This window comes from Stomoxys calcitrans, chromosome 1, assembly GCF_963082655.1.
Source record: "Stomoxys calcitrans chromosome 1, idStoCalc2.1, whole genome shotgun sequence".
NCBI lineage: Eukaryota > Metazoa > Arthropoda > Insecta > Diptera > Muscidae > Stomoxys > Stomoxys calcitrans.
The window spans coordinates 236,986,148-237,010,099 of NC_081552.1; the positions used below are offsets into that span (position 1 = coordinate 236,986,148).

The window sequence follows — 23,952 nt, forward strand, 5'->3', positions numbered from 1 at the left end:
TATATGGCAGCTGTATCAGGTTATGTACCGATTGACGCCATACTCGACACAGTTATTGGAAGTCACAACGAAACACCTCATACAAAATTTCAGCCAAATCGGATGAGAATTGCGCCCTCCAGAGGCTCAAGAAGTCAAGATCCCAGATCGGTTTATCTGGCAGCTATATCAGGTTATGTACCGATTGACCCCATACTCGACACAGTTATTGGAAGTCACAACGAAACACCTCATGCAAAATTTCAGCCAAATCGGATGAGAATTGCACCCTCTAGCGGCTCAAGAAGTCAAGATCCAAGATCGGTTTATATGGCAGCTATATCAGGTTGTGGACCGATTAGGACCATACTTCGCACAGTTGTTGGAAGTGATATCAAAACACTATGAGCAAAATTTCAGTCAAATCGAACAAGAATTGCGCCATCTAGAGACTCAAAAAGTCAAGACCCAAGATCGGTGTATATGGCAGCTATATCAGGTTATAGACTGATTTGAACCATACTTAGCACAGTTGTTGGAAGTGTTATCAAAATACTATATGCAAAATTTCAGCCAAATCGGATGAAAATTGCGCCCTCTAGAGGCTCAAGAAGTCAAGACCCAAGATTGGTTTATATGGCAGCTATATCAGGTTATGTACCGATTGACGCCATACTCGACACAGTTATTGGAAGTCACAACGATACATCTCATGCAAAATGTCAGCCAAATCGGATGAGAATTGCACCCTCTAGCGGCTCAAGAAGTCAAGATCCAAGATCGGTTTATCTGGCAGCTATATCAGGTTGTGGACCGATTAGGACCATACTTCGCACAGTTGTTGGAAGTAATATCAAAACACTATGAGCAAAATTTCAGTCAAATCGGACAAGAATTGCGTCATCTAGAGGCTCAAAAAGTCAAGACCCAAGATCGGTTTATCTGGCAGCTATATCAGGTTGTGGACCGATTAGGACCATACTTCGCACAGTTGTTGGAAGTGATATTAAAATACTATGTGCGAAATTTCATTCAAATCGGACGAGAATTGTGCCCTCTAGAGGCTCATGAAGTCAAAACCCAAGATCGGTTTAAATGGCCGCTATATCACAACATGGACCGACTTGGCCCATTTACAATCCCAACCGACCTACACTAATAAGAAGTATTTGTGCAAAATTTCAAGCGGCTAGCTCTACTCCATCGAAAGTTAGCGTGCTTTCGACAGACGGACGGACGACGGACAGACGGACGGACATGGCTAGTTCGACTTAAAATGTCATGACGATCAAGAATATATATACTTTATGGGGTCTTAGACGCATATTTCGAGGTGTTACAAACAGAATGACGAAATTAGTATACCCCCATACTATGGTGGAGGGTATAAAAACATTCCACTAAGGAACAGGAGCAAACTTCTCACATATCAATGAGCGCAGTCCGATTCTAGTTTAAGCTCAATGATAAAGGACCTCCGTTTTATAGCCAACTCAGTACGGCGTGCCGCACCTCTTTGGAGAGAAGTTTTAGACGTGTTTGGACCGTATTTGGCACAGTTGTTGGAATCATAGCAGAACACCATATGCAAAATTTCAGCCAAATCGGATGAAAATTGCGGCTTGTAAGGACTCAAGAAGTCAAATCGGAAGATCGGTTTATATGGGAGCTATATCAGGTTATAGACCGATTTGAACCGTACTCGTCACAGTTGTTGGAAGTCACAACAGAACACCACATGCAAAATTTCATCCAAATCGAACGAAAATTGCGGCTTCCAGAGGCTCACGAAGTCAAATCGGGATATCGGTTTATATGGGAGCTATATCTGAATCTGAACCGATATGGCCCATTTGCAATCCCCAATGACCTACATCAATATTTGGTATCTGTGCAAAATTTCAAGCAGCTAGATTTCCGCTTTCGATCTCTATCGTGATTTCGACAGACGGACATGGCTTCCAGGTGCTCAATAATTCAAATTAGGAGATCGGTTTATATGGGAGCTATATCTAAATCTGAAACGATATGACCCATTCGCAGTCCAACGATCTACATAAATATAAAGTATCTGTGCAAAATTTCAAGCGGCAAGCTTTACTCCTTCGACCGGTATAGTGATTTCGTCGGACGGATGGCTAGATCGAATCAGAATGTCGAAACGATCCAGAATATATATACTTTATGGGGTCCCAGATCAATATTTCGATCTGTTACAAACGAAATGACTAGATTAGTAAAACCCCCATCCTATGGTGGTGGGTATAAGTATACAAAATTTCTATCATTATATAAGATACTAGCCGGACTAGGCCCGCTCCACTGCGCCTTCTTTAACTTTCTAATATCTTTTTAGGGTGGGGACACTTCGCCCTGAATATGGATATCGAATTCGTCCCATTGTAGCCCATGACGCTGAATGCATTCGAATCCTGGCGAGAATATCGCACAAAGCGGTGATTATCCCCTTTTAATGTTGGCGACATTTGCGAGATACAATGCCATGCATGGTCATTGAAAAAATTTTCCCCAAAGAGGAGTCGCACTGCGGGACGCCGTTTGGACTCGGCTATAAAAAAAGGTCCCTTATCATTGAGTTTAACCTTGAATCGGAAAAGCACTCATTAATGTGTGAGAAGTTTGCACCTGCTCGGTTTTAGGGCGGGGATGGCACTTCACACATTTCCACTCAAATATTGATATCAAATTCGTGCTGCACTTCCAAATCGCTTTAATTTGAGCTCCATATTGCCATGGTCGGTAAATATGAACCGTTTGGAGGGTGTTTTGGGGCTGAGTAGGCACTTTGCACTGAAAATAGATATCAAATTCGTTTTTTATTCCCAAATACCGTTGATTAGAGCTCCATACTGCCGTAGTCGGAAATTAAATTCAGTTTAGGGTGTGCTTTGGGGCTTGCCCCAAAGCGTTTATGGGGTAAGGGAGGTCCGTCCCCCTTCCAATATCTAAAAATTATATAGCCTTTGCTTTCTTCCAGACAAACGTATACAATCTATGAATATTTTAAGAAAATAGTTTCAGCCATGTATCATATAGTCATAATGGGTCTAATGGCGTTTTTGAGGGGTGGGGTGACCCCTTATACTTCGATCTGATTTTTCATGCCAGATTCGAAATCTACTCCCGAATACCTTTCATTTGAGCCCCATATTGAAATGAACGTCCAATATGTATATTTGGGGGAGTTTCGGGGTTGGGACGGCCCGATGGGTATTAAGACTCAAATTTCAATATCATATTATCATACTCTCCAATACCTTTCATTTGATACCTATATTGCCCCGATCGGACCACTTTTGATTCGGGGTTGTTTTTTTGGCATAAGGGGGAGGGTCCGTCCCCCTTTCGATATCGAAAAATTATAAAGCCTATAATACTTTCCAGACCAACCTACACAATATGCGAAAATTTCGAGAAAATCGGTTCTGCCATTTTTCAGTCTATACGGAACAAACAAACCGAGCCCATATATCCGTGTTTGACTAATGTGCCCATTTTGGTCGTTTTTGTGGGGGTAGGGTGATCCCCTATACTTCGAATTGAATTTGTATGCGTTTGTATTCGTTATCTACTCCCGCATACTTTTCATTTGATATCCATATTGTCCTTATCGGCCTACTTTTGATTTTGGGTGGTGTTTTTGGGGTAACGAAGGAGGGTCCGCCCCCTTCCGCTATCAAAAAAATTATAAAGCCTATTCCTATTTCCTGACCATATTCTTAATCTACTCCCGAATTCCTTTCATTTGAGTGCCATATTGTCATGACAGTCAAATAAACCAATTTTAAGGGGTTGTGGGGCTGGGGCGGCCTCCCAGGTACTTGGACCCAACTTTTATTATGAAATTCGCATTCTCCTCTTGAATACCTTTCATTTAAATCCCATATTGTCCCGATTGGTCCACTTTTATTTTTGGGTAGTACTTTTAGGGTTAGAGGGAGGGTCCGTCCCCCTCCCGATATCAAAAAATTATATAGCCTATGTTTCCTTCCAGACCAATCTAGACAATCTGTGAAAATTTGAAAGTAATCGGTTCAGCACACAAATTGAATCTTCTTCTTGTTTTTTTTAACCCTCCACCATAGGATGAGAGGTATTCTAATTTCGTCATTCTGTTTCGAAATATTCGTCTGAGACCCCATAAAGCGTATATATTCTTGATCGTCGCGACATTTTATGTCGATCTAGCCATGTCCGTCCGTCTGTCTGTCGAAAGCATGCTAACTTCCGATGCAGTAAAGCTAGCCGCTTGAAATGTTGCACAAATACTTCTTATTAGTGTAGGTCAGTTGGTATTGTAAATGGGCCATATCGGTCCATGTTTTGATATAGCTGACATATAAATCGATCTTGGGTCTTGACTTCTTGAGCCTATAGAGTGTGCAATTGTTATCCGATTGGAATGAAATTTTGCACGAGGTGTTTTGTTATGACTTCCAACAACTGTGCTGAGTATGGTTCAAAATTGGTCCATAACCTGATATAGCTGCCATATAAACCGATCTGGGTTTTGACTTCTTGAGCCGCTAGAGGACGCAATTATTATCCGATTTGACTGAAATTTTGCATAAGATGTTTTGTTATGACTTCCAACAATTGTGCTGAGTATGGTTGAAATCGGTTCATAACCTGATATAGCTGCCATATAAACCGATCTGGAGTCTTGACTTCTTGAGCCGCTGGAGGGCGCAATTATTATCCGATTTGGCTGAAATTTAGCATGAGGTGTTTCATTATAACTTCCAATAACTGTGCTGAGTATTGTTGAAATCGGTTTATAACCTGATATAGCTGCCATATAAACCGATCTGGGGTCTTGACTTCTTGAGCCACTAGAGGACGCAATTATTATCCGATTTGGCTGAAATTTTGTACAACGGCTTCTCTCATGACCTTTAACATACATGTCGAATATGTTATGAATCGGTTTATAGCCTAATACAGCTCCGTTTAGTATGGGTTGCCCAATAAGTAATTGCGGATTTTTTAAAAGAATATAAATGCATTTTTAATAAAACTTAGAATGAACTTTAATCAAATATAGTAACAGCTGATAACTGACAGAAGAAAGAATGCAATTACAGAGTCACAAGCTGTGAAAAAATTTGTCAACGCCGACTATATGAAAAATCCGCAATTACTTTTTGGGCAACCCAATAGATTTGGGTGAAATTTTTTACACAATGACTTCTACAATGGTCTGCAATATTCAGTTCAATTATGGTGCGAAATGAACCATTACTTGATATTGTTCCAATAACATTGAAATTATTTTCTTTTATCCTTTGTTTGCCTAAAAAGAGATACTGTGGCAAGAGCTCGACAAATGCGATCCATGGTGGAGGGTATATAAGATTCGGCCCGGCCGAACTTAGCACACTTTTACTTGTTTTATATATAAGATCTGAGTGGAGCATGTTATGACCTCCACCATAGGACTAACATCGTCATTCAGTTGGTAAAATATCAAAATATTGGAATAAGACCCCATAAAGGCTGATTCCCATGACTGTATGTACGTCCGCCCGTTTGTCTGTCCGCCCGTCTGTCTGTCCGTCCGTCCGTCTGTCTGTCCGTCCGTCTGTCTGTCCACCCGTCTGTCCGTCTGTCCATCCGGTTTTCTGCCCGTCCGTTTGTCCATTGTGGATAGCACCCTAACTGTCGAAGGAGTAAAGCTAGGCGCTTCAAATTTTGCACAAATACTTCCTATTAGTGCTGGCCGATTGGGATTGTAAATGGGTCATATTGGTCCACATTAAGATATAGCTCCCATATAAACATATCCCCAATCTCACTTCTTGAGCCTCTAGAGAGAGCAATTCATATAGGATTTGGTTGATATTTTGCACAGTGACTATTTCTATTACTTCTAACCTAAGTGTTAAATATGATCTGAATCGGTTTATAATCAGATATAGCTGCCACATAAACCGATCTCCCGTTTCAACTTTTTGAGCCTCTAGAGGGCGCAATTCTCATACGACTTGGATAAGAATGAAATTTTGCACAGTGTATTACCTCTAACCGAAGTTTCGAATATGGGCTAAATCGTTCTCTAACTTGATGTAGCTCCCATATAAACCCATCTACCGATTATGCTTCTTGAATCTATAGAGGGCGTAATTCTTAACCGATTTGCCACAAATTATGCACAATGGCATCTACTATGGTCTGCAACATTCAAGCGAAGTATGGCCTGAATCGCTTCAAAATCTGAACTGCCTGCAATAGCATAGCAATTCTTATCCATTACGAGCACATTATTGATTGAAAGGACTTGATAGACACCCAATCTAATGGTATTGCCTAAAAAACATCAGCTTCAACTGTTTGGGGTTTTTTTTGCTCAAATTTTTAATACCATTATTTTTGATTTACTTCAAATCATGTTGTGCAACATAAACGAAATTTCAAACGTAATTTTCCAAAAATTTGTTTTCACATCAACTTTCTTGATTTCCCCAATGGCCACTTCCGCATTGACACATATGAACGAAAATATCTGCAAACGTTTCACAATAACTACTATGTGTATCTATGTGTACATATAAATGGGGTGGTCACATTTTGCTACGCCCTTCATTTGCATGATGATAGCATTTGCTTATGCTGGCTGGCTGGCTGTTACATTTTTCTCCACTTAATTCAAAGAGTGCGAGCAAATGATGTGTGAAAATGTAAAACAGGACATTAAATGACACACAACCATTATTTGGCAAAAGCAAAAATTAATGTCAATATTCCAATTATTATCAGTAGCGACGCAACAGGAGCAGCCACCATTCATATGGGTGTAACCATGCATTTATGCAACCAACCATGCGCTCAATATTTGTCCCACATCGACGTTCGACCAAGGCTAACGATGTTGGCAAATTTTAATGGGCGATGAAAGACGATGACGATGATAACGATGGCACACATGGAAAATTTACACTTTTCTGTAATCAACACAAAAATTGTATGCTCACTCAACAGAAGTATGAGTGGAAAGCAATTATGGTTATGGTATGATAAATGTGGTTAAAGATGATTTTTATACCCACTGCCATAGGATAGAGGGTATAGTCATTCCTATTGAAATATCCGTTTCCGACCCCACAAAGTACATATATTTCGGTTCTTTTTCTTGTCTATGCGTATTTGGCGCAGGGGTAACTACCAAACCAATGGTTGTCCAACTCAATAAGTTGACAACCGTGGGTATTGCAAATGCAAATTTTGCCCATGAACATTCCACTAAGGTACAGGGGCAAACTTCTCACATATCAATGAGTGCAGTCCGATTCAAGTTTAAACAATGTTCCCGATAAAATTCTTAGACGATTTAACATTGGCTTTGTGTCTGTCTGTCCGACTGGGTGTCCCTCCGTTGTAATTACACTACAGTCTTTAAAAATTTAGATATTGAGCTGAAATCTGGCACAAGCACGTATTTCTTCCATATACAGTTTAAATTTTTGAATGGGCCAAATCGGACTTAATTTGGATAAAACTGCCCTATAAACCGATCAGGACATTCAGGATCTTAAGCCCATAACAGGGGCATTGATTATCCGATTGTGCTTAACGTTTGCTAGTAATGAGTTCTGCAGAAGCTGTGAGCACGTCGAGAAAGAGGATACTATAGAATATCAATGTTTGTGCCCCACTGGAGGGAGAAGGAATTCCACTTAAGGTTCTCAATTTCATTGAAAACTTGACGGATGTGGGCATTCGCAAGTTGTTGGGCTTTTTAAAGCAATGTGGATAGTTCAATCCTCAGTGAGAATGGAAAACAAGTAAAAATACATCAAGTTCGGCAGGGCCGAACTTTGGATACCCACCATATAGGGCATATATGTAAACCACCTTTTGTCGTAATCCGGTGAAAAATGCATAATTTATGCCCCCATTGCAGTTTTATCGAAATATGGTCCGATTTGGTCCAGATTCGGCACGGACATTGAGTGGTCTAGTAAGTAGAAGTCATTGTTCAATTTTGTAGAACTAAATATTGGCCTTTTTGGTAGCCATATCCAAATATAGACCGATCTGAAGCCTAATATAAGTCACTGTGTCAATTTCAGCGAAATCGGATCATAAATGCTCCTTTTATGGGTCGAATAGCCTAACACAACTCACTGTCCCAAATTTCGGCGAAATCGTACAATTAATGCGTCTTTTATGGGACCAAAACCTTAAATCGAGAGATCTGTGTTTATGGCAGCTATACCCAAATCCGGACCGATCTAAGCCAAATTGCAGAATGATGTCGAAGGACCTAATTTAACTCACTGTCCCAAATTTCGGCGACATTGGATAATAGATGCGCCTTTTATGAGCCCAAAACCTTAAATCGAGAGATCTTTGTATATGGCAGCTATATCCAAATCTGGACCGATCTGGGCCAAATTGCAGCATGATGTCGAAGGGCTTAATACAAGTCAATGTCCAAAATTTTGGTAAAATCGGACAATAAACGCGTCTTTTATGGGCCCAATACCTTAAATCGAGAGATCTGTGTATATGGCAGCTATATCCAAATCTGCACTGATTTGGGCCGTCCGTCCTTCCGTCCGTCCGTCCGTCCTTCCGTCCGTCCTTCCGTCCGTCCGTCCGTCCTTCCGTCCGTCCTTCCGTCCGTCCGTCCGTCCTTCCGTCCGTCCTTCCGTCCGTCCTTCCGTCCGTCCTTCCGTCCGTCCTTCCGTCCGTCCTTCCGTCCGTCCTTCCGTCCGTCCTTCCGTCCGTCCTTCCGTCCGTCCTTCCGTCCGTCCTTCCGTCCGTCCTTCCGTCCGTCCTTCCGTCCGTCCTTCCGTCCGTCCTTCCGTCCGTCCTTCCGTCCGTCCTTCCGTCCGTCCTTCCGTCCGTCCTTCCGTCCGTCCTTCCGTCCGTCCTTCCGTCCGTCCTTCCGTCCGTCCTTCCGTCCGTCCTTCCGTCCGTCCTTCCGTCCGTCCTTCCGTCCGTCCTTCCGTCCATCCTTCCGTCCGTCCTTCCGTCCGTCCTTCCGTCCGTCCGTCCTTCCGTCCGTCCTTCCGTCCGTCCTTCCGTCCGTCCTTCCGTCCGTCCTTCCGTCCGTCCTTCCGTCCGTCCTTCCGTCCGTCCTTCCGTCCGTCCTTCCGTCCGTCCTTCCGTCCGTCCTTCCGTCCGTCCTTCCGTCCGTCCTTCCGTCCGTCCTTCCGTCCGTCCTTCCGTCCATCCTTCCGTCCGTCCTTCCGTCCGTCCTTCCGTCCGTCCTTCCGTCCGTCCTTCCGTCCGTCCTTCCGTCCGTCCTTCCGTCCGTCCTTCCGTCCGTCCTTCCGTCCGTCCTTCCGTCCGTCCTTCCGTCCTTCCGTCCGTCCTTCCGTCCGTCCTTCCGTCCGTCCTTCCGTCCGTCCTTCCGTCCGTCCTTCCGTCCGTCCTTCCGTCCGTCCTTCCGTCCGTCCTTCCGTCCGTCCTTCCGTCCGTCCTTCCGTCCGTTCTTCCGTCCGTCCTTCCGTCCGTCCTTCCGTCCGTCCTTCCGTCCGTCCTTCCGTCCGTCCTTCCGTCCGTCCTTCCGTCCGTCCGTCCTTCCGTCCGTCCTTCCGTCCGTCCTTCCGTCCGTCCTTCCGTCCGTCCTTCCGTCCGTCCTTCCGTCCGTCCTTCCGTCCGTCCGTCCTTCCGTCCGTCCTTCCGTCCGTCCTTCCGTCCGTCCTTCCGTCCTTCCGTCCGTCCGGTCGAAAGCTATCGTGATGTGTTAGCATGTCTTTCAATTTGGTTAATTTTTCCAAAAATTTCTGTACCAACCTCAAATTCAGGATCCTTTTTTGTGTTACATATGTCCAAGGCAAACCATGCATGTGTGCATACATATGCTTATGCGATGAAAGCAACAGCAACACTTTGCCGCATGCAAACAAACCAAGATGAGGACACATATTGCAGCATTGCAACGAACGTCCACCGAAAAAAAAATTTTTTTTTATTTAAGGAGCAAAAAACATGTGCCTCAGCTTTATATTAGCAAACAAACTTCCGCAATAACTCAGTTTTAAGGCATTCATAAACGATAATTCCTATTAATATCCGATCCACCCTAATATCTATGATATGACTATTTGGCACATTCTTTCACCACGGTATGTAGTTTGCTCTTTTGCTGATGCATAAGCCAAAGTTTCTGTGATTAAGTACCACATCGCTGTAAAACATAATTGCACTGCAACGCAATATTTGCAACACCACGTTCCCAATGCTGTTGCATAAAATGCAATACATGCTGCATTAAATTGCACAGCAATGCCTAATGCAACACAGCATTGCATTGGCAAATTGTTTTTTTTTTTTTTTCTTCGCTCGCAGCATACGATGATGACTTCCATTAATGCAACATCAGCAACTGCAAATAATGTGAAATATTGGCATACACACTCAAGCGTGTGATTCTTCTCAGCATGCAGCATGAGAAACACATGGTGGCACAACAATGCAACGCATTGCAACAAAACTATGATGTGAGGTAAATATTTAAATGTTTGCTTGGCAAATAGACAAATGTGGCAAAAGCTGCTTCTTTTTGATAGCAGATAAAGCGTGATAAAAATTATGTTCAAAATTTTGAAATTGCATTGAAATGTTTAAGAAAAGCTTTTATGATTGTACTATGCATTTGTGATCCCTGATAGGTTTAAAAAAAAAATTCCATCACCGCAACTTTTAGGAGACCACAAAGTTCATTCGAATAACTGGCAGCCTTTTGGATTTTGTAGAGATGTCTTTCTGGTGCACCCTCTGGTCACTATTTTCACAGCCTGTCTAGGACTTGCCTGGCAGGAGGGAAAGGTGTTTTTTATTCCCAAGCCCGGCGGAAAAGGGCACTGTGAATGCCTGCATCCATGTGCAGAACTGTGTGAGAGAATCGAGCCCCAAATATGTCCTTGGCATATTTGTCGATTTCAAAGGCGCGTTTGATTACCTTTCATGACGTTGTGTACTCACGAGATTAGGCGAAATAGGTTGTCGGGAACTTCCTCTATGGCATAATTACTTCTGTGATAGAAGAGCTTGCGTGGTTGGTGCTAGAGATACCGTTTGGAAGGATACTCAGCGTGGCTGCTCTCAGGGGTCTGTGCTCCATATATATGGAACCTCATAATTGATGCCCTGCTGGGACGTCTCGCTGAGTCCTTCAAAATCATTGCATGGTCTGCTCATCCTGGTTGAAGAAGATTGCAGACTTGCTCTAGGAACTCGCGGTGAACTTGACATGGGCCTATTTGGGTGGTGTTGTGAGGGTGGGGTGACCCCATAGACACTTTTCCCGAATATTGATATCAAATTCGTGCTTTACTCCCAAAGACCTTTCATTTGAGCCCCATATTGCTATGGTCGTAAATTTGTCCCCTTTGGGGGATGTTTCTGATGAAACACTTGGTCCCATATTTGGACCGGTAACGTGGTTCCACATTTGGATATCAGATTCGTATTCTTATCGCAAATACCTTTCATTTGAGTCCCATATTGATATGGTCGGTAAATATGTCCGATTTAGGGGTGTTTTGGGGCTTGGGGTAGTCCCCCTAGCACTTGGTCCGACAATTGGATATCAGATACGTTTACTTATCCTAAATATCTTTCTTTTGAGTCCCATTTTGTCGTGATTGGTCTAAATATATGTTTGGTAGGTTTTAGGATGGGGCAGTCCCCCTAGGTACTCCATCCGAAATTTGGATACCAAATTTAAATTTTTTGGGTACTATATGAGAGCACACAAAATTTCGCTTAAATCGCACCATCCATCTCCGAGATCTGGCGTTTCTGAAACTTAAGTAAGGGGGAGGGTCCGCTCCCCTTTCAGATATCAACCCTATTTTCACCACGGGGTTATTATGCACCATCTGTGAGAATGTTAAGGAAATCGGTTCAGCCGTTTCTGAGTCTATAAGGAACAAACATTTACCTGGGTATTTACCCATTTACACCCAAAAGCTGGGTATTTATAATTTTGCAGATATCTTGGGTATAAAAATATTTTCCAAACAATTTTTAATGATTTCGCACTCTTTGTACATAAACCTGATCTTCTGATTTCATAAAATCGGATTTTTTTTTATACAATATATAGCCGCTGTATAGACCGATCTCCAGACTTAAAGTCTTGAAGCAATAAATTGGTCATTTGTCATCCGATTTCGATGAAATTTGTCACAGCGAGTTCTGTGAGACCCTTACTCATTTTTGTGAAGTGTGGTTCAGGTCGGACTATATTTGGATATAGCTGCCCTTAGACCGACCGCCCGATCTCCCGATATATGGCGTTGAGGTCATAAAAGATCAATTTTTTTCCCGAATTCGATGAAATTTGGTACAGTGTATTCTGGTAGACCCTTACCCATTGCTGGGTCCGTATAGACTCAAAAACGGCTGAACCGATTACCTTGAAATTTTCACAGATTATGCAGGTTGGTCTGGAAGAAAACATAGGGTATATAATTTTTTGATAACAAGAGGGGAACGGACCCTCCCCCTTACCCCAAAAGTACTACCCAAAAATAAAAGTGGAGCGATCGGGACAATATGGGTTTCAAATGAAAGGTATTCAAGAGTAGATTATGCAGGTTGGTCTGGAAGGAAACATAGGGTATATAATTTTTTGATATCAAGAGGGGAGCGGACCCTCCCCCTTACCCAAAAGTACCAACCAAAAATTATAGTGGAGCAATCGAAACAATATGGGATTCAAATGAAAGGTATTCCAGAGTAGAGAGTGAATTTCATAATAAAATTTGGGTCCAAGTACCTGGGCGGGCCGCCCCAGCTCCAAAACCCCTTAAAATAGGTTTATTTGACGATCATGACAATATGGGACTCAAATAAAAGGTATTCTGGAGAAGATTACAAATATGGCCAGGAAGAAGAAATATGCTTTCTAATTTCTTGATATCGGATGGGGGCGGACCCTCCCCGTTATCCCAAAAAATACCATCCAAAATCACAAGTGGACCGTTAAAGACAATATGGATATCAAATGAAAAGGATTGAAGAGTAGAATACGAATATGGTATAAAAATTGGGTCCAAGTACCCAGGAAGTTGCCCTAACTCCAAAATGTCTAAAAACAGAAAAATTTGTCGTCCATATCAATATGGGGCTTAAATGAAAGTTATTCGGGAGTAGATTACGAATCTGGCATATGAAATCAGATCGTAGTATAGGGGGTCACCGCACCCCCTAAAAAATTCCGTAAATGGACATATGACCCATCATCACTATATGAGACTCGGTTTGTTTGTTTGTTTGGTAGAATCAAAAAAAGGAAACATAGGTGGCTGACCCTCCCCCTCACACCACCAAAAGAGGACTGATGGGCACAATATGGGTATCAAATGAAAGGTATTGGAGACTAGAGAGTGAATATCATATAAAATTTTGGTTCCAAGTACCCAGAGGGTCCCCCAACCCCAAAAACTCCTCTAAACAGAAATATTCGGCTTTCCTATCAATATGGGACTCAAATGAAAAGTATTCGGCAGATTACAGATTACAAATATGGCATACAAAATTAGGTCCAAGTAATGGGAGGTCGACCCACCCCCAAATACCCCCTAATGGGCATATTAGCCTACCATGGCTATATGAGACTCAAATGAAAGGCATTTGGGATTAGATTACGAATATGAAATTTGTGTCCAGGATACGTCAAATAGGTTTATTGACCCATTATGACAATATTGGACTCAAATGAAAGGTATTTGACCATATTTGCATATAGCTGCCATATAGACCGATCTCCCGATATGGAGTATTGATCTCATAAAAGGAGCATTTTTCATACGATTTTGATGAAATTTGAAACGGTGCTTTTTGATATTCAACTAAAAGGTTTAGAAGGGTGCATCCATGTATTTTAGAAATTGAGCTTCAGATCGTATTTATTTTATGGTTTTCATAAAACTTATAGCCTCATGGTGGTGGGCCGATGGGCAGATGACGCTTCTTGGTCTAGGTTATAGCATTCAGCACTACCTGACTTTTACCAAAACTGTATCTAGAGCCCGCAAGTTCGAGATGATCTCCGCCTGAAAAATGTCGCACCTGTCAAGGAGTCTGTGTGATTCCGTAACTCCTAAGAATTCAATATAGTAGTATGCCACTATTGATCGATCGTCAAGGTTTCGAGAAGAAATCTCTCTAGCCGACTTAAATAGGAGTATATTTGAATTGGTTTTTTTAAGAGCTTTCAGCTCATTTAAACATGTTTTTTATTTACTCTATCTGTTCTGATTTCATATTTTCATTGACTTCGGATTGGTATTGATACTTGAAAATCACCCACCAACAAGAGAGCCAATATTTATTTGCTTAATTATTTACAATTATTTATAACTTAAAAACGAAATATTTTTATCCTTTGTTTGTACCATCCCTTGCCTTGGTACAATGATATATGATATGATATATGAACCAGTAAAGAAAGGCAAAAGTCGGGCAGAGCCGACTGTATTATACTCTACAACAAAGTGGGAGCTACATATATTTCTGAACCAATTTTGATAGACCTCGGGGGATGTTTTCAGATGGGTTATTAAACAATCGGTATCAAATTTCGAGCAAATATGTTCAAACTGCAATAACTGCAGTTGACAAATGACAACATTATTGGAAATTACCCAAAATCTGATGAACATATATATGGGAGCTATATCTAAATCTGAACCGATTTCCACCAAACTTCTTAGATATTGTGGTAGTCGTCAAGGAAAGCGATGTGCAAAATTTTGGCAAGATTGATCAAGATATGAGCTTGCTGTGACTCTAGAAGTTAAAATCGGGCTATATATACGTATGAGAGCTATATTTTATTCTGAACCGATTTCTATGAAATTCAGCAGTAATGTCGAGAGCCAAGAGAAAATCCTCCTTGTCAAATTTCGAGGGAATCGGTTAACAAATGAGCACTTTATGGCAATATTTCTCAAAATCGGACGAACATATATATGAGAGCTATATCTAAATCTGAACCGATTTCCACCAAACTTCTTAGATATTGTGGTAGTTGTCGGGGAAAGCTTTGTGCAAAATTTTAGCAAGATTGGTCAACAAATGCGCCTGCAGTGTTTTACGAAGTGAAAATCATGCGATATACATATATGGCAGCTATATTTAAATCTGAACCGATTTCTATGAATTTCAGCAGTATGTTCTGGAGTCAAGGGAAAATCCTAACTGCCAAATTTCGAGAGAATCGGTTAACAAATTACCACATTATTTCAAAATTAGTCCAAATCGGACGAACATATATATGGGAGCTATATCCAGATCTGAACCGATTTTTTTCCAATTTCAATAGGCTTCGTCTCTAGGCCGAAAAACATGACTGTACCAAAATTTAAGACGATTGGACGAAAACTGCGACCTGTAGTTTGTACACAAATAAACTAGGACAAACAGACAAACATACAGGCGGACAATTAGACAGATCAACATAGCCAACTCGAATCAGAATGTGTTTCTTAGTCGATCGGTGTACTTACCAATGGGTCTATCTCTCTTCCTTCTTGCGGGGAGTTACAAACGAATGCACTCTGTGCCAAAATGGTGGTGTAGGGTATAACAAGAAAAAAGACATTAAGTTCGGCCGGGCCGAACTTTGGATACCCACCACCTCGGGTATGTATGTAAACCACCTTTCATCATAATCCGGTGAAAAATGCATTGTTTATGCCCCATAGCAGCTATATCGAAATATGGTCCTATTTAAACCAAATTTAACACGGACATTGCGTGGGCTAATAAGTACAAGTCATTGTTCAATTTTGTAGAACCAAATATTTGGTCTTTTTGATAGCCATATCCAAATATAGACCGATCTGAACCATATACGACACGGATGTCGAAAAGCCTAACATAAATCACTGTGTCAAATTTCAGTGAAATCGGATGATATTTGCGCTTTTCTGTGCCAAAAAACATTATATCGAGAGATCAGACTATATGGCAGCTATATCGAAGCCAAATCGAAGAATAATGTTGGAAGGCCTAACACAAGTCACAGTCCCAAATTTCGGCGAAATCGGACAATAAATGGACCTTTTATGGGCCCAAAACCTTAAATCGAGAGATCGGTCTATATGGCACCTATATCCAAATCTGGACCGATCTAGGCCAAATTACAGAAGGATGTCGAAAGGCCTAACACAAATCATTGTCCCAAATATTGGCAAAATCGGACAATAAATGGGCCTTTTATGAGCCTAAAACTTTAAATCGAGGGATCGGTCTATATGGCCCCTATATCCAAATCTGGACCGATCTGGGCCAAATTAAAGAAGGATGTCGAAGGGCCTAACACAACTCCCTGTCCGAAATTTCACCAAAATCGGATAACAAATGTGGTTTAAATGGGCCTAATATAGCAGCTATATCCAAATATGCACCGATCTGGGCAAAATTGAAGAAAAATGTTGCACGGCCCTACACACGTCACAGTCCCAAATTTCGGCGAAATCGGACAATAAATGGACCTTTTATGGGCCCAAAACCTTAAATCGAGAGATCGGTCTATATGGCACCTATATCCAAATCTGGACCGATCTAGGCCAAATTACAGAAGGATGTCGAAAGGCCTAACACAAATCATTGTCCCAAATATTGGCAAAATCGGACAATAAATGGGCCTTTTATGAGCCTAAAACTTTAAATCGAGGGATCGGTCTATATGGCCCCTATATCCAAATCTGGACCGATCTGGGCCAAATTAAAGAAGGATGTCGAAGGGCCTAACACAACTCCCTGTCCGAAATTTCACCAAAATCGGATAACAAATGTGGTTTAAATGGGCCTAATATAGCAGCTATATCCAAATATGCACCGATCTGGGCAAAATTGAAGAAAAATGTTGCACGGCCCTACACACGTCACAGTCCCGAATTTCGGCGAAATCGGACAATAAATGGACTTTTTATGGGTCGAAAACCTTAAATCAGGAGATCGGTCTATATGGCAGCTATATCCAAATCTGGACCGATCTGGGCCAAATTACAGAAGGATGTCGAAGGACTTAACACAAGTCACTGTCCAAAATTTCGGCGAAATCGGATAATAAATGTGGCTTTAAGGGCCTAAGACCCTAAATCGTCGGATCGGTCTATATGGCATCTATATCCAAATTTGGACCGAAGTGGACCTAATTGAAGAAGGATGTCGATGGACCTAACACAACACACTGTCCCAAATTTTGGCAAAATCGGATAATATAAATTGCTTTTATGGGCCTAAGACCCTCAATCACCGGATCGGTCTATATGGCAGCTATATCCAAATCTGGACCGATCTGTGCCATTTTGCAGAAAGATGTCGAGGGGCCTAACACAACTCAATGTTCCAAAATTTGGCGACATCGGACAATAAATGCACCTTTAATGGGCCCAAAACCTTAAATCGAGAGATCGGTCTATATGGCAGCTATATCCAAATCTGCACCGGTCTGGGCCAAATTGAAAAAGGATGTCGAAGGGCCTAATACAACTCACTGTCCCAAATTTCAGCAAAATCGGATAATAAATGTGGTTTTTATGGGACTAAGACCCTCAATCGCCGGATCGGTCTATATGGCAGCTATATCCAAATCTGAACCGATGTGAGCCAAATTGAAGAAGGATGTCGACTGGCCTAACACAACTCACTGTCCCCAATTTGAGCAAAGTCGGATAATAAATTTGGCTTTTATGGGCCTAAGACCCTAAATCGCCGGATCGGTCTATATGGCAGCTATATCCAAATTTGGACCGATCTGAGCCAAATTTAAGAAAGATGTCGATGGGCTCAACACAACCCACTGTCCCAAATTTCAGCAAAATCGGATAATAAATGTGGCTTTTATGGGCCTAAGACCCTAATTCGGCGTATCGGTCTATATGGGGGCTATATCAAGATATAGTCCGCTATAGCCCATCTTCGAATTTAATCTGCTTATGGACAAAAAAAGAAGCTGTGCAAAGTTTCCGCTCAAAATCTCTGTTTTTAAAGGCTGTAGCGTGATTTCAACAGATAGACGGACGGACGGACATGGCTAAATGGTCTTAGATTTTTACGCTGATCAAGAATATATTCGATATTTTGATGAGTTACAAACGGAATGACACAATGAATATACCCCCATCCTTAGGTGGTGGTGGTTATACAAATAAATGTGGTTGGTGATTTATCTCATACTGTCATTAAATCAAGAAACATTGGCATGGCCAGCTTTCAATTACGTTAATAAAAATGGACAAAAACTGAGTAAATAAATGAATGAATTAAGTAAATGTATGCAAGCCAATGCAATGTCGATATGAAAATCATTTACATATTCAGCACAATAAATGTAGCAAGGATGACGTTGAGAGTAGAAGGGAATAAAGTCAAAATGAATAAAAAATGGTAAGTAAGGCCGGGCCGAAACTTTGAAACCCACCACCATGGAGTTTACTAAACATTAACACATATGAACTAAGTTGAAGGACACATATGAACTTATTTTAATGCCAACTGCGTACTTTAAGTTCCAAATTTCTCCAATATTATGAAAGGGGAATACTTTTATTTACCTTTGTGTGACCCTTATGACACTTCTCAATAATTGATTTCCGGCACTGAATGCCATTGAAAGCCTTTTCCAAAGATCAGCAAATTGTTTAAATGAAATGTCACTTAGGCCTCTTCTGCTATTAACAATATTGTTCATAATTATTTAATTTAAATGTATGGCCAGAATCGTTACAACGATATGCCACATAATTCACACACACACATGTTTGCGTTTCACTTATTTTACAATAATATTTAATGGAACAAAAAAGAAAATAATTGTTAAACCATAGGACAGTGATTCGAATATCTTTCTCTGTTGTATAAAAACCAGCAAGGAAATACAAAAGTCGGGCGGTGCCGCCTGTATAATACCCTACACCTACTCTATAAGTACAGTGTGGGAGCTACAACCATTCTGAATCAATTTTGATGGACCTCGGCGGATGTTTTCAGTAATGACTATGGTTGACTGATGACAACATTATGGCATACTACCCAAAATCAGACGAACATATATATGGGATCTATATCTAAAACTGAACCGATTTCTACCAAACTTTTTAGATCTTGTAGTAGTCGTCGAGGATAGCTTTGTGCAAAATTTTGGCTACCAAATTTCGAGAGCATCGGTTAACAAATGAGCATTTTATTGCATTATTACTGCAAATCGGACGAACATATATATGGGAGCTATATCTAAATCTGAACCGATTTCGACCAAACTTCTCAAATATTGTGATAGTCGTCAAGAAAGGCGTTGTGCAAAATTTTGGCAAGATTGATCAATAAAAGCGCTAGCTGTGACTCTAGAAGTTAAAATCGGGTGATATATATGAATGAGAGCTATATCTAAATCTGAACCGATTTCTATGAAATTCTCCAGTAATGTCGGGAGTCAAGATTAAATCCATCCTGCCAAAATTCGTGAGAATCGGTTAACAAATGGGCACTTTATTGCAATATTTCTCAAAATCGGACGAACATATATATGGAAGCTATGTCTAAATCTGAACCGATTTCGAGCAAACTTCTCACATATTGCGATAGTCGTCAAGAAAAGCGTTGTGCAAGATTTTGGCAAGATTGATCAATAAATGCCCTTGCTGTGACTCTAGAAGTTTAAATCGGGCAATATATATGTATGAGAGCTATATCTCAATCTGGGCCGATTTCCATTAAATTCTCCAGTAATGTCGAGAGTCAGGAGAAAATCCTTCCTACCAAATTTCGAGAGAATCGAATGACAAATGATCATTTTATTGCAATATTACTGCAAATCGGACGAACATATATATGGAAGCTACATCCAAATCTGAACCGATATTTTCCAATTTCAATAGGGTTCGTCTCTAGGCCGAAAAACATGACTATGCCAAATTTTAAGACGATCGGATGAAATTTGCGGCTTGTACTTTGTACACAAATTAACATGGACGGAAGGACAGACAGACAGACGAACATAGCTAAATAGGTTTTTATGGGCTCAAGACCGTAAACCGCCAGATCGGGCTAAAATTTTGCACATGGTGTTCTGTTATGACTTCCTACAACTGGGCCGAGTACATACGACGCACATTGGTTCAAGTTCATTGAACGAGCGGCTAAAAATAGAAGAAGTTGTCGAAGGACAATGAAACTTGGCACATAGGCATTTTTTGTTTGAATCAAGAAAAAATGGAAAAATCAAAATGATCCGCCCACTTTTACGCCCACCTCCCATACAAAGTAAAAATTAAATTTTGACCTACGGCATTGTTTTTTGGCACATAGCATTTTTAAACACTCAGAATCATTTGTGTGAAATTTGAAAAATATCCGCCCACTTTTAATTTTTAATGCATCAATTCAATTTTCACAAAAAGTAATTATTATAATTGTAGAATGGGCTCCTGAAAATATATACCTGATCCGCCCACTTTTACGGCCACCTCCCATAGAAAAAACATGAATAAATAAATTAAGCATAGTCTTTTAATAATTTTTTAACATCATTATCGTACTCCAATTTTTTGATTTGCAGCTTTGAGCGAAATCTATTTATAAATGGGTCTGAAGACAATAAAAGGTTATGCATTACATCTTCATTAGTGGCTACACGTCCAATTCTTCGCGAATGATGTAATCTATAGGCTCTATAATCTTTATTCCTCGCTTCCTGAGCTTCTTCGGACAGCATACCTGATACAAACAATCAATTAAAATGTAAAAAATGAAAATTAAATCATTGAATAAGGGCCTTTAAATAGAGACATACCTATTGGCAGAATAGCTTCTGCTATAATTTTGCTACCATGCACCAGAATCTTATGCACAGTTACAGGCATGTAGTACCAGCCATAGAGATCAACAAACAACTTGGCAGTATCCATGCAATATATATGAAATTTGCTAGTGTCGACTGCTGCATTACAATTTATTGCGGCCAAAATAATTTTAAATCTATGTATTAACTCTTCTTTTATTCCAATTACGTCTGCAGTTTTGGCTGGATTTTCGAAAAACCTTCTTGCCGTATTGCCATCGTTTGTTGTGCCCATACCTTGCTTCACCGCGTCCACATTTATGCCCAGTGTCAACTTTAATCTCTTCCCAATTTCAGCTTTATTTGCCGCCATTTCAATTTTTGTGTAACTATCTGTTCTCCATTTTTTGAAACTTAGACGGTAAGAAATGTGCAGAATGCACTCCATAAATTTGATTCTCGCATGCAAGGGAGAAATACCAAACGCAACTGCTTCTTCCGAACATTTCCTCAAAATCACCGCATCTAAATTATTCATTTCTGTGGGCTTTGCTCCACATATGAAGCAAACCGCCATAGATGAACTTCCAGAAATCGTAGTAGCTACTTTCCCATCAATCATTGTTAATTTCAGTGTGTGAGAAATATTGAAGTTTCTGCTATGCAATTCAACGACAGTATTTCTTAAATTTTTTATTTCGTCATTAACACGACTGACCTCTGAATTTATAACTTCAGCTGTTTCTTGTATAAATTCAAATTTTAACGGTCGGCAAAATCTAGTTGATGATGGCTCTGTATTTCTCCAGCACATTGTTGACATATTATTACGCTCTGTGAGGGTCAATGGAACAAGTGACGTTAAGAACATATATTTATCGGAGTCATTTGGATCTGTGAATTTTTGATGGTATTCACTGTGTCCCGAACTTCCGTCACAGCCCCATTTTGAGAACATTTGCAGTTCGTTGGGGAGTTCTGTCACCTCATTCTCGGTTTTTGTCATCAAAATCCTGGTTACTGTATGATCTAATAACTGTTGTAGAGAAACTTTGCTACAACTTTCTTGCACCTGAACATTTGCAGGATAGCATTTTTTTTTTGCTTCCAGTACCTGATGGTAGGATGGGTAAATGTCGAATCCAATTTCTCTAGCTGAACTGCGCAAAACCTCATATTGATGCTTTGACAACGAAGCATCAAGTATCAGCCCAAGTGCCTTCTCCGGGGTGAACGCCTTAATGGATTTGTCTAAACACTCACTTTTTTTTGCGGCAGACGATATCAACACCATTGAGGTGTTTTCACAAAAATCTTGTACCTTTGTCCTCTTTGTTCGCGGTTGGCAATCCTCGAAGGCTTTTGCTGGACGTCCACGTTTAACCATATTTGAACAGCTTGGTGCTTCATTGTTTGCGGTATATTTGCACACTTTGTAGACATTTTTCAGCCAATTTTCATTAAGATCAAGAAATCTGGTTTTTATGCGTCTTGCTTTTTGCCATCTATCTTTGAACTTTGTAAAAAAGTTTTTTTTCAAAAATCCAGTAAAGACTTCAACATCCTCAGCAGTCATTCCTTCATTGCTATTTGCAATGACTTCGACAGTAACATCAATATCACTGTTGTTATCAATTAATATTTCGCAAATATTTAAATAAGAAATTGTTACATTTTCCATAATTAATAAAATTAAATCTTGATATCACTTAAAAACACACCTCTTATCACTGCACTTGCCAATGTAATGTCAATTAGCATATCAATAATATTAGAAATGTATACCCAAAAGCAGAAATTTAAATCAGAAACTGTATATTGTTGTTGGTACTTAATGTATTACTTATTAAGCTCTAACGGAAAAGATTTTGTGCAATAAAGAGAGCAAGACATAATGTGTAGTTGTTATTGCATGCAACAACATAATAAATGAATGATAACACAGCACCTAATAGTCTATCGCTTGATCTTCTATTGTTGTTAACAGTAAAGAATTATGGCAACAACAACAACAAGCATGAACGAAAATTCACGTTTTCTTACTTTATCACTTTATAGTTTTTACTGTTTCTTTTGGAAAGGAGCAGGTATGAGCAGCTGAATTTTTTTTTAGCTTTTAGCTGAGACTTCAAGCTGTAATTTGACGTCTTTCGTTAAACAGCGCTCCACAGCGCTAAAAACATGCAGTCCACTGAAGTTGATGAACATTGAAATTTTGATGTTGTTTATATTTTGTTCTACGAAATTTTTTATGTGGCACTTTTTCCAACTTTTTTTAATGCAAATCTCATCTATGACAATTGCCATTTACGAAAATATACAACAAAGTCAAATGATAAGTTTACTGTGATTGTACCAAAAGATTGAATATACAGTAAATTTGCATGCCATTTTAAACAAGCGAACATATATGAACTTGGAGCGTGTCTGTCCAAAGAAATACTAAATATATCAGCCTAATATTACGGAATCATAATATTCAACTATCTGACAACAAAATACCAAAAAATTATCCAAATCGGCGAACATGAAAAAAATGAATTTCGGCCACTCTTGAACCAATGTGCGACGTCGTAAAAATCTAAGACGATCTAGCCCTGCCCGTCCAATCACGCTAAAGCCTTTAAAAATGGAGATATTGAGCTGAAACTTTGCACAGATTTATTTTTTTTCTATAGGCAGGTTAAGTCCGAGGATGGGCTGTAGCGGACTATATTTTGATATAGCCCTCATATAGACCGATCTCTGGATTTAAGGTCTTAGACCAAAAAAAGCCACATTTATTATCGGATTTTGCTGAAATTTGGGACAGTGTGTTGTGTTAGGCCCTTCGATATCCTTCGTCAATTTGGCTCAGATCGGTCCAGATTTGGATATAGCTGCCATATAGACCGATTTCTCGATTTAAGGTTTTGGGCCCATAAAAGGCGCATTTATTGTCCGATGTCACCGAAATTTGGGACAGTGAGTTAAGTTAAGTCCCTTGATATACGTTTGCAATATCGCACAGATCGGTTCAGATTTGGATATAGCTGCCATATAGACCGATCTCTCTATTTAAGGTTTTGGCACCATAAAAGGCGCATTTATTGTCCGATGTCACCGAAATTTGGGACAGTGAGTTAAGTTAAGTCCCTTGATATACGTTTGCAATATCGCACAGATCGGTTCAGATTTGGATATAGCTGCCATATAGACCG

General features: G+C 40.3%; 2 protein-coding genes across 7 annotated transcripts in view; both read right to left on the minus strand.

Annotated features, from left to right (window-relative positions):
• LOC106091103 (uncharacterized) overlaps positions 1 to 23,952 on the minus strand; it is a 316,167-nt gene that overhangs the window by 148,133 nt on the left and 144,082 nt on the right. The window lies entirely within an intron of this gene.
• Positions 20,464 to 23,316, minus strand: LOC131994173 (uncharacterized). Of its 3 annotated transcripts, none has more exons than XM_059360635.1 (3): positions 22,474 to 23,316; positions 20,765 to 22,374; positions 20,464 to 20,688 (listed from the first exon to the last, which is right to left on the minus strand). In XM_059360635.1, exons 2-3 carry the CDS (start codon positions 22,326 to 22,328, stop codon positions 20,468 to 20,470), a joined length of 1,785 nt encoding a protein of 594 aa, XP_059216618.1. In that variant the 5' UTR covers positions 22,329 to 22,374; positions 22,474 to 23,316; the 3' UTR covers positions 20,464 to 20,467. The 3 variants fall into 3 exon arrangements, with proteins under 3 accessions (XP_059216618.1, XP_059216619.1, XP_059216617.1); XM_059360636.1 differs by having other exon boundaries at positions 23,255 to 23,314; XM_059360634.1 differs by having other exon boundaries at positions 20,765 to 23,316.

Coding starts and splice junctions, on each gene's coding strand:
- LOC131994173 (XM_059360634.1), bottom strand. CDS start 22,433: ATGGAAAATGTAACAATTTCTTATTTAAATATTTGCGAAATATTAATT. Junction 20,689..20,764: donor AGAAGCTATTCTGCCAATAG/GTATGTCTCTAT, acceptor TGTTTGTATCAG/GTATGCTGTCCGAAGAAGCT.